Genomic DNA, 12,294 nt, shown 5'->3' with positions numbered 1-12,294 from the left:
ATAATTAGTAACTTGAATTTGTATTGATCACTGGCTTCTTTTTTTCTCGTAAAGAAAGACAGGTTCTCACTTTGTTGCCCAGGCTGGCCTCAAACTCCTGAACTCGAGCAATCTCCTTGCCTTGGCCTCCTGGAGTTCTGGGATTATAGGCATGAGCCACTGCACCCAACTGATCGCTGACATTTCTGGTTATAATTTTTCCACTGCATTTGAATTTCTAAACAATATGTCATTTACTTTTACCTTGACTTAAGTACGATAATAGAATCATGCTACGTACTCTTCTATAACTTTATTCCTTTGCTCGACATTTTTACTATGACTTACAGTGCATAAACCATTACATGTTAAAGAGAAATAGCAAAGAATGAAATGTACAGGCTTGTATGTCTCTTGTGAGATTTCTCCTAAGTACATTATACTTTTTCTCGCTATGGTAAATGAAAAAAAAAATGCTTTTCCTGATGGTGCTGGTGTATGTATTTGAAACTGATTTTTGTCTTTTGATTTTTTGTCTGGCAAATTTGCAAACTAGAGACTGACATTTTTCTGTATATTTGACACGTAAAATCATATCTGAAAATGACCACTTTCCCCTGTCTGAAGTTATATAGTTATTTTTCTTATTTCAGTGGCTAGCCTCGTTATTTTAACATATATAAAGTCCAACATTAATCAATATTCTCTTCCTGAGTAATACAAGAGATTTGCAATTATTGATCTCGAAGTGCTCCTATTTCAATTTACATGCTTTTATGACCACAATTTTGGTTCTTTCAAATTAGGCATTATTAGTATTTTTCAGTTGATTTAGCTGCATCCTTGTTGATGTCTCTGCTAACCATTCTTTCTTACATCTCAGCCTTTCTTCTAGTATTACTTTTTTTCTGCTTGAACTATCTCCTTTAGTGAGGGTTTGTATAGTAAGCTCTCTCAGATTTAGGTAGTTAAAAAATGTAGTTATTTAATCCATGCTTTTAAAATACTTTTGCTGGTCTTGTAATTCTGGATTCACAGTTATTTTATCTCATCATATTAAGATATTATTCTACTGGATTCTGGCATCCCATTGTCACATTAAGAAGCCAGCTGTTGATCTAAATGCCATTCATTTGTATCTTTTCTTGGAACTCCAATTAGACAAATATTGGGCTATGTGACTCTCTGCTACATCTCTTTTTTATATTTTTCATCTGTCTTTCTCTTCATTCTGGGGAATTGTATTTTTCATTTCCAGTAGTTCTGTTGAATTCTTTTTCAACTCTTCTTTGTCTTTTGAAAAATAGCCTCTTGCTCCTTGCTCATATTTCCAAGGGTTTTTAATGTATTTAAACATATATAATAATTCTGTGTCCAACAATTCCTGCATCTGAAGTCTTTGATGTTTGGTTCTGTTGTCTATGGGTTTGCTTGCTGTCATTTATGATGCCTTGCTTCTCTATGACTTTAGTGCTTGTAGACTATGAGCTACTCATTATCCTTGAAAGCTCTTTGACGATTCTTTGAAGCCTCAGTTGAATTTATGCCCTTAAAAGAGGATTTGCTTCCTTTTCTGCAATTCACCTGGAGAATTATTAGGGAGAAGCCAGTTTAAATTTAATTCCTAAGAGTTTTAAATATGTATAACTATGATAGTATAGCTACCATAAATTCAGGCTTAAACTAATACGGAAGATTTTTTTTCTCCCTTTCAATCAACACCAAGGTTAAAAAAAAAAGTCAAGCTTCTGGTGGTTTTTTGGCCAAAACCTTTCGGAAGAACATTGTAATTAGAAGTTGTAGTCTCTTTCTTTCTAACTCATCACCGTTGCTGCAGATTGTAATCCTTCTATGATCATATGGGTGACTTTGATGCTGCATTCCATCTGTGGATTGTATTCATGAGTTTGTTCTTTAATATCTACACAATTTGAAACACTTCAGCAAATTTCAGTTATGTCCACATTGCTAATTCTGCTTCAGTTTCAGTTTTCTTTTTTTTTTCAATAATGGCCACTGATTTGGAATATATGCGGCCTTTAGGTTTCCAGCTTTATGCTAGTTTTTCCTATTAGCCCCTTCACCTTTTGTGGGTTCTCACCTTATTTTCCACACTCCATGCAACTATCAGAAATGAATAGTAAGATAGAAGGTTGTGGTAGAAATCTTTGGAACAAAAATGAGCTGTTAGTACTTACTAACCTCTCAGGATTTCTGTCTTCATTTCTGTTTTGTCCTCTGTAGAATTCTTACAACTGTACCAACTCAATAATGCATTGTAATACATACACATATATGTCTATGCATATATATGTATTATATATATAATTTATCATGCATTTTAGTTGTTTTTATCATGAAGATTGGTCAAGTATATAGTTTATCATACTGCTGTCAAGAAAGCTTTTTTAAACTTATGATATTAAATGCATCTTTTATGCTACCTTTGACAAATTATCATTAAAATTGTATCTAATTATATAGGTTTTCTGAATGTATGTATTTTAAACATACACCACTTAAAATGTGAGACTGATATGTATAATAAATCAATAATATTTATCTCTAAGATTATAGTAACTTAACAATAAAAGTGTGAGAAAACCGTTTTATTAGTAATTAGTTTAATAAGTTGTCATTAGACAGATCTCTGATGAGAACTCTGTTTTCTGTCAATTTGTGCCAGTTTACCCCCGTTCCATCGTCACAAACCAAGTTGACTCTGTATTTAAACTTCATGCCACTTTAGTGTAAAAACATGTATTTCTCACTGTCTAAATCAGCAGCAATTTTAGAGCTTGACTAAGGTTTTGTATGTAAATAACAGATGGCAGCATTCATTTTAGTATTTATTAGAGTGGCGCAAAACAAAACTGATCAAACTTTCAATGTTTCAAAGACATTGTTTAAGTAGGAGAGGGTTTGAAAGCTACTGAATAACATAAATATTTATCACATTCTGCTTTGGTTTGTACAAATGCATGTACACAGTATATAATTGATGGAAGTAACCGGATTATGTTATCAAGCATGTAGCATTTGATGAATCTTAATCTCATTTGGATGTGTATTTCATAACTTTGTCAAAAGCTACATAATGTATGTATTTTTTAGAAGAAAATGTTACTACCATTTTTTTCTCAAGTTATTCCATAACTGGCACATTAACATATAAGCAAGAACATGAAGTTAGTATTCGTGAGGCTTCTTACTCTAAGGAAGGTGTTAGTTTCTGCGTATACCATTAGACAGAGTCCAGTAGTACTTTCCTCTCACTGATGACAGTACACGCTTGATGTCTTTGTGAAAACTACACATGTATTATCCAAGGAAAAATGTGGATCTAGCAGCCTTGAATCATCCCACAGACTGGTTATTGTCTTTTCTACTTGCACGACTTTCACAGCATATGCCAGTTATTACCCCAAAAATAAAAACCATGCAAGGAAAGCATTAGAACCGTCGATCCATTCCAAGTGCAAAATTCCAATTATCAAAGCCTAAACACAAGCCTTTTATTAAAAATCAACTTTGATCTGCACTATAATTGGCACACTTTCTACTCAGTGACACGGGCAATTTAGTGTTGCATTTCTATTCTATTTTTCCTTTACAAACAGTAACAGAACATGATAGCCAGGCAAGTGCTCTGTTTGGTGGAGACAAGAGATCTGGGTCAGAGCTGTGGACCCACCTCAGACTCGGGCTCTGGTGACATTTTGGGGTGTGGGAATCAGCCTTTGTTTCAGGGAGGTTTCTGAAGACCACCTAGTTTCATCACCAGCATATCAAAAAGCATCTTAATTATTCTCCAGCTGCCCAAAGTTAGAGCTACTCTAAATTTTCTGCCAGGGGTGTTGGTCACAACAGACTATGGTTTGTGAAGTAATTTGGTTCTAGTACTAAATTGATAACTAAATTTGATATCAAAAAATGATACTGAGTTTATGAAATTTTATATTTGGTAGTATAGTGAGTTAATATATAATATATTGTTTTTTTTCTAACAGAATATAAGCTACAAAATCTCCCCCAAAACACCCAATAACAAAGATAGAATATTTGAACAGGATATGCCTCCCACTAGAATTCAAGTAGGTGCCAGATGACCTAAAGCTTCTTGGACTAGGTTATCTGGGGAAGCTGATTCAGATAGAGCAATAAAAACTGCAGCTCCCAGGCCATAGTTCCGGAACATAGTTCCAGTACAGGTTCTTTCACCAGAGGATCGAACTTCTAGTAGTTGATGGCTATTAAATGTTCTCTTTCTAAATTCAGAGTTCACAGAGATATTAAATCCATATGTGATGATGAGGGGCAGACAAACACGAGTAACACATCGTGGAATCTACATGTTACTACAAAGAGACATTCCAAATATGCATTATGTCACTTGCTCCTCACAGCCACTCTTTGAAGTCATTGTTAACATCCCATTTTATATAGAAAAGGAGACTCAGCTTTACGTCAACCGCATAACTTATCCAGGTCACAAAGTTAGGAGGTGGTGGAGCCAGGTAATTGACCTAAATTAAATTTCTAGGCCTCGGATTTATGCCTGGTTTCAGGTTTCTCTAACTCCAAATTAGTGTTCATTCAGCAACTCTCTATTTGATGGACTTGCTGACAGTGAAAGCCAAGTAAATAAAAATAATACATTGAGTCGGAAATTTTATTGTAAAGTGGAGGAAAAAGTAAAATCTAGACAAGGAAATTATGTTAAAGGAGTAAGTTTCTTAATTTGCTGGGGGTAGGGGAAACTAGAGTATGGCATCACCCTCAAAAATCTGCTTCCCTAACCTGGATCTGGCTTTTATATGAGGGCATAAAAGTATTACTGTGTGCCTTCTGGAGGCCAGACCCTGAGCCAGACACTGGAGATATGATGGTATGTAAGAGATGGTGTATGGAGCTTATAAACAAGAGGAATAATAGGACAAAAACAGATGAAGGTGAACAAAGCGATGATGCAGCTGCTGGGAAATGCAGAGGCTTTGTAAGAGACTTTGGGGAGGTGATGGTACAGGGATGGTGATCTGGAAAAATCCCTGAGGAAGAATCGCTATGGGAGCCATTCCAGGCTGATGGTACCGCATGCGTGATGACTCTTTAATAAGCATTCAAGAAGCAGATGCATATTATGATCATGGAAGGGTTTCATGCAGAACAATGACAGCATCTTTTTTTTTTTATTAAATTCAGAATGAAAACTGGATTAGGGAGAGACCAGTTTTGTGGCTAATGCAGGGGACAAGGTGGGAAGTGCTGGTGGCTTGAAGGAAGGCAGCAGTAATGGGGCTGGAGTGAAGCTAAATTTGAAAGATAGACTTTCCAGACATGGCCAGGGGGTAAATATGGAGAGAGATAGCTCCCAGGTCTTGGTATTTCATAGTTTCTTTCTCTCTACATATTTGAACCTGCAAACATCTGCAAGATCCCAAATCTTTTCACAATGACCCAGGTTGGTGGGGAAAGGAGGCCCGCCAATGGGAGGCTTTTGCGGGACAGGTGAGCTGTGAGCACATGAGGCAAAGATGCTTTGAGTCATTTTAAGAATAACTATGGCCAGGTGCTGTGGCTCACGCCTATAATCCGAGCACTTTCAGAGGCCAAGGCGGGTGAATCACGAGGTCAGGAGTTCGAGACCAGACTGGCCAACATGGTGAAACCCTGTCTCTACTAAAAATACAAAAAATTGGCTGGGCATGGTGGCGGGTGCCTGTAACTCCAACTACTCAGGAGGCTGAGGCAGGAGAATCGCTTGAACCCGGGAGGCGTAGGTTGCAGTGAGCCGAGATTTCACCACTGCACTCCAGCCTGGGCGACAGTGCGAGACTCTGTCTCAAAACTAAATAAATAAATAAAATAAAAAATGAAAGAATAACTACAACATCATTTTCTTTTTTTTTCTCCTTGGAAATAAAAATAGGACAACTCACTGTGAAAGAACCCAAGTTTCTTGATTTTGAAGTCAGAAATGAGGTACAACTCATCGTTTTAGCTGAAAGTAGTGGGCATAGAGCCTATTGCAAAGTAGCAGTCTTGATACAGGATGAGAATGATAATTCACCATGCTTTGAACAAAGCGTTTACCAAGCATCAGTGTCTGAAAGCCAACTCTACAATGCTCATGTCATACAGGTAACAGAAATATATTTGTGTGTGTGTGTGTGTGTGTGTGTGTGTGTCTGTGTGAGAGAGAGAGAGAGAATTATTACAAGTCAATGTACATAAAAATTTCTAAGCCCTGTGGTCCAACAGTCTTTCCAGGCCATGTACATTTTATAGATGGGATGAAACCTTAGGTTAAAGAAAATCTGAAATTCTTGCACTGTCTCTTCCTCTTTATTTATTCAGTGCTCAGTTACTGACATCTGCTTTCTCTAGAAGTACTGTTGAGCACTAGAAGTATGCATTTATTAATACAATAGAAGTATGCATTAGTGTAATGAGTGAAAAGAGGAGACACAGCCTCCTGAAGGAAAAGTGTAAGACTTCATAGAATAATGATATTTACACTAAGTCTTCAAGGTGAACAGGCATGTGGACGGATCTGCTTTCAGGACTAGTCCCATCTCAGTAAAAGGCCCCAAGTCCTGGAGAAGCATCCATTCACAGGGAAGTTTTGTTCATGCTGTAAAACCCACCCATCCTTGATACTTTCTCCACCTGCCTCAGGACAAGTGCTTGTTTCATCTTTCCCTCCACTATTGAATTGAGTTTTTGTAGTCAGGAAGCTGGGCATTAAGAGATCTCTAACCTCCCATGACTTTGGAAAGGAAATCAGTATAAATTCAACTTCCAGGCAAAGTTAGCCACAGGGAGGGTCATTCCTTTTGGCCCCTGGAATGTCATGGCTGTGGTCCGCACTTCATGCTTATTACACCCCTTTTTCTCTGGGCTAGGTGGGGTAAGGCGTTTACATGGCATGCTAGCATATTTTCTGGACAAAACCTGCAACAGTTCTTTACTGTGCAGACACCTTCACCTCATTATATAAAAAGACCCCACAGTGGCTCACAACTGTAATCCCAGCACTTTGGGAGGCCAAGGCAGGTGGATCACCTGAGGTCAGGAGTTCGAGACTAGTCTGACCAACATGGTGAAACCCCATCTCTACTAAAAATATAAAACTAGCCTGGTGTGGTGGTGGGCACCTGTAGTCCCAGCTACTTGGGAGGCTGAGGCAGGAGAATTGCTTGAACCTGGAAGGCAGAGGTTACAGTGAGCTGAGATCACGCCAGCCTGGGCAATAAGAACAAAACTCAATCTCAAAAAAAAAAAAAAAAGCCTTTCTTTTACTGCACTTCCAGTTTCTGATGCACATATCCATGCTGTTGGTGAAAACAAGACCAATAGAGTCTCAGCTGCCTTGGAGTTTTAGCTCTGTGCCCCTACACCCCGTCCAGGATATCTGGGATCCCCTAGGCTATGACTGCAGGTGTATTTTGTTTTATAGCAGCCTGATTGCTCTAGTCACCAGCCTGTTCCAGATGTGCTGTGTCTTTACCCTGGTTTCAGCCATGACTGAGATGTTTCAGAAGAAAGAACATTCGCTTTTCCAGTCTTTATCATCCCTGCCCAGTGAGGCTGATCAGTGGGGATGGCAGATGCCTCCAATGCCACCTTGTCACAAGAGGATCCCCACACTGGGGCCCTGCATCGTTTCACTTCTCTGTCCCAAATGCTAACTGGGATGGAGCTAAATTGCTCAGTGTGAAATAAGTGAAGGCAAAGACCCATATAAAGCCCAGGTGCGCTGAATGAGAGAGAGCCTGACCCACCAGCGCTTCAAATTATGGCAGACTTGTAGAAGGCTGAGTCAGGGACAGATAGAATGAACTTTGTTCTTTCCATTTTTCAATCATTGAGTTCCCAGGAAGCTAGCACTACCATTCTGCTGTGTCCTGTTCAGAAAATTAGAAATGAAGGAGGCTCTGGAGCTCATACCAATTGTGGTGGTTGCTTCCTGGTTTTTGCCCCCACACTGCTCAATGCCCTCCTTTGGTTACAGCCCCACAAACTTCCTTTGAGGGTCTGACCCTCTGTCGATGCAGTCCTGGGGGGGGTTGTCATCAAGATATTGACCTGCCTCCCACTCCCATCCCGCCAAAGGTGTGGTGAACTGCCTTGCTTCTCTCAGTCACACAGACTTTCTCTCCCTGAAATTTGAATCTTCGGTGAAGGGACACCAAGACAGAGACAAATTACAGTCAATTCATCTTGATGACAACAACTCAAAGAAGCTGTGCTTTACATTCCCTAGAGCCACTCAGGCTCTTGTATTCACTGGGCACTGTCTTTCTGATACATCTCTCCCCAGTTGGGTTAGCACTAGTTAAGATGTGCCAGTACCCTAGAACCATAGCTGATAGACCACCCAGAGATACTCTCTGTAGCACTTTTTTTTTTTTCTGAGGCGAAGTCTCGCTCTGTCGCCAGGCTGGAGTGTGGGGGCGCGATCTCGGCTCACTGCAACCTCCACCTCCCAGGTAAAAGCAATTCTCCTGCCTCAGCCTCCTGAGTAGCTGGGACTACGGGCGTATGCCACCACGCCCAGCTAATTTTTGTATTTTTAGTGGAGATGGGGTTTCACCATGTTGGCCAGGATAGTCTTGATCTCTTAACCTCGTAATCCACCTGCCTTGGCCTCCCAAAGTGCTTCTGTAGCACTTTTAAATGTATGGCTCCAAGGGATATAGTGGACTTTGATGCAGACTGGTTTCTTTTCTTGGTGATCCCAAAGGAAACTGCATATTGCAGCCTTTCGGTCCCAAGAGCCGTCCCCTGTCTGATGAGCTCCTGGATACTGCACCTGGGTCACTCAGGGTCCCCTGAGAACTCTGGCAGCAAAGTGAAGGATAAACTGAGATGGTAGGAAATTAGAATGAAAACCCACTAGGACATTCATCAGTATAGTAGCCCAGGAAAGAGAGGTGACAGGGGACATGAGCTAAGACTAAGGCTCAGGGGCATAGAAGATATAAACGAGTAAAAAGTAATTAATTAATTTGTCAACTTGTTCTTAATCAAGATATTGAATCCACTAACATAATTGGTTTAGTGATTAAAGTTTATTGCAAAATGATGGAGAATGATGTAAAACTTCTGTTTTATCCTCAACACAACTTTGATAACTCATCAAATACATGATCAGGATCTACACTTCTTAGCACTAAATCTAGGTTTTGTTTCACTTGTTTAATGATCCCTTTAAAATGAAACTTTAGGGCCAGCCACAGTGGCTCACACCTGTTATCCCAGCACTTTGGGAGGCCGATGCAGGTGGATCGCTTGAGCCCAGGAGTTCAAGACCAGCCTGGGCAAAATGGGAAAACCCCATCTCTACAAAAAAATACAAAAATTAGCTGGGCACGGTGGCGCATGCTACTTGGGAGGCTAAAGTAGGAGGATCACTTAAGCCCAGCAGGCTGAGGCTGCAGTGAACCATGAATCACATCACTGCACTCCACCCTGGGTGACAGAGCCAGACTCTATCTCAAAAATAAAATAAAACTTTAAATACAATATAAAAAAATTCACACCTGGCCAATTTTATAGGTAATTCTTTAAGCAGAAAAAAAAGAGCAAATGAAAAAAAATTATCACTATGTGGAGATTTCCCATAACATTTTTTTCCTTTACTTGTGCTAGCATGAATTCATATACACAATTGGAACTCTCCTATTCAAGCAACTTAGATGTTTTTAAAAATATTTCTTCTCATTGCACAAAATTATACCTCAAAAACATGTACCATGTCTACTGAGAGCTATTTGAAAATTCTTTGGATGAAGAATTTCCCGCATCACTCAGTTTATCATAAAGTTAAATGTAAGCTTCAGTTGTCTGTTGGTATTTCATTTAATCATTGTTTTTAAAATATGTTTGACAAGCTGTGATTCTTTCTTAATGCATGTCTCTGAAAAACAGACTGAACCCATATTGCAGAATAACTCTTATCTAATGAAACAGTCGGTTCCTCACAGGTTTTTGCTACCGACCTGGACAGTGGTTTGAACGGCCTGATTGAGTATTCTATTCTGTCTGGCAACCAAGAAGAAGCATTCCAGATTGATGCACTGAGTGGTGTGATAACAACAAAAGCGATTCTAGATTACGAGCTCACCAGCTCCTACAGGTTGGTCCAGCATTCAGATCCATTGGCTCCATTTATTCTGCCTGCTTACTGACAACATTGCTGTTTTGTTCATAACTTCCTGTTACATAAGCTTAGTTGTAAAATGTGTTATCCCTTTGATCCAACTTGTTGATATTCTCTTTGATCTACTCTTTTTGATATTGAAAATAGTCTCAGCCATTATTTGTATTTGGAAAAAGTGATTAAAATAGCGAAACTTTAAGGTCCCTTCTAGTTCTAAGATTTTATGAATTTGTGATGCTATTAAGCACTAAATGGGGGACACTAAAAAGATATTGTTTGTGAGATGTCTAATGAACTAGAGAGCCCTCTGCAGGTGTTTGTTGTTATTGTTTTTTTAAAACGTGAAGACTGAGGGATACCTTGCTTTTTGATTCTTTATTCCTGCATGTGAAAGTACAACGCTGTCTTGAAGGTCCTGTTGCAGTTCTGTGTTCTAATAGAAATGATCTTATTAAACGCATACATTTAACATTAAAACTTTCTGCCTAGAGTCTAAGATATGCCAGCCTTATACAGAATTCAACAAAGGAAATAATAGTGTTTAAGTTTTCTTGGTGTTTAAAAAAATCAGTGCTACAAAAGACTAGACTTATACAGAGAGATAGTGATGGGATCACAAATTGTGGAAGCAAAAGGCTTTTTTTTTTTCCTTTTCTGAGACAGAGTCTTATTCTGTCGCCCAGACTGGAGTGTAGTGGCACAATCTCAGTTCACTGCAGCTTCTGTCTCCTGGATTCAAGCAATTCTCCTTTCTCAGCCTCCCAAGTGGCTGGGATTACAGCCGCCTGCCACGATGCGTGGTTAATTTTTGTATTTTTAGTAGAGATGGGGTTCCACCATATTGGCCAGGCTGGTCTCAATCTCCTGACCTCTAGTGATCCACCTGCCTTGGCCTCCCAAAGTGCTGGGATTACAGGCATGAGCCACTGCGCCCAGCCAGCAAAAGACTGTTAAGAATTCTAAAATATCCATGAGTGGGGACTGCTTAAAGAATTAGCAAAACCCTGGAATAGGATACTATGAAATACCATGAAGCTGATTTTACAAAAGAAAGAGGCATAACTCTATGTGCCGATGAGGATGGAGCTCTAGGATATGTGACTAAGTGAAGGCAGTAACGAGACCCACTACCATGCTTATCCAGCATGCCTGTTTGAGTAAAAGCACACCCGCATATTGAGAATGCTTCTGGAAGAAAATATAAGAAACCGTTCACCTTATTTGTCTCTGGAGAAGCAGTCAGGCAGCCTGTGGTCCAAGAGAGGCTTAGCTCTCTTACTGAACATTTTAGTATGCTTTAGATAGATTTGTATTTTTGGGTTTTTCCAAAAGGCCTTGCTCATACTGTATTCTATTTAATCCTCGCAAGCACCTCATGAGGATGTTAAGGTGGGCATTTTCTTATTTGCTGATAAGGCAACAGAAATACAGTGGCTTGCTCAGGGTCATAGGATAATTTGAGGTTCAAAAGTGAACTTGCACTTAAGTATTCTGCTTCTAAGTCACAGTCTTTCCACTATAGAGCTTCAGAGCAGACATCCTGTTTAAGGAAAACACAGGTACAGTATACCAAAGACAGTGAGTGTCAGTATGCTTCTACACCAGACTACTTTTATGTTTTATGAAAAAATTATAATATGTGCATGTGGTTGAGCAATGAGAGCTGATTAAACTGGAATATCTTACTGGATATATTGGATTAATTACCCTCTGGAAAACCTCCCAATGCTAAAAATTTAAATGTTTAGTTTTTTGTTTAATATACTTCAAAAGTATTTTAAAAGTTTAAGACTTTATCCTGTATTAACTATTATAAATTTTAATATAATATTTTAGCATAATAGCTATTGGTACTTATTGTTTAGATATATTAAAACCTATTCCCTGCTACATTGTTTCTATAGTAATTGTTTAAACATGAAACTTTTCTCCTCTTCCACGGGTGACTGCAGATAAATCTCAATCTAATTGAGTGATTACAAATTCAGGAATTATTAAAGGTCTGCCATGTTCTAAGAACTAAGCATTTTCTGATTTTAAGGACTTTCTGTCACAGTGTTCTTCTTACTCAATGGAACCTAATTAACAATTAAATCTAATTTCTTCCAACTTTTTCCTATTTGCGTCATGGTTTCTATGTTCACAATATT

General features: G+C 38.9%; 1 protein-coding gene across 1 annotated transcript in view; it reads left to right on the top strand.

The window, feature by feature from the left end:
• DCHS2 (dachsous cadherin-related 2) overlaps positions 1 to 12,294 on the top strand; it is a 260,500-nt gene that overhangs the window by 226,470 nt on the left and 21,736 nt on the right. The window contains exons 15-16 of the mRNA XM_031010565.3: positions 5,909 to 6,120; positions 9,969 to 10,120. Coding sequence (XP_030866425.3) covers positions 5,909 to 6,120; positions 9,969 to 10,120 — 364 coding nt within the window. The remainder of the gene's footprint in view (positions 1 to 5,908; positions 6,121 to 9,968; positions 10,121 to 12,294) is intronic.

The sequence above is a fragment of the Gorilla gorilla genome, chromosome 3, assembly GCF_029281585.2.
Source record: "Gorilla gorilla gorilla isolate KB3781 chromosome 3, NHGRI_mGorGor1-v2.1_pri, whole genome shotgun sequence".
Lineage (NCBI taxonomy): Eukaryota > Metazoa > Chordata > Mammalia > Primates > Hominidae > Gorilla > Gorilla gorilla.
This window is presented reverse-complemented; position numbering and strand designations above follow the sequence as displayed.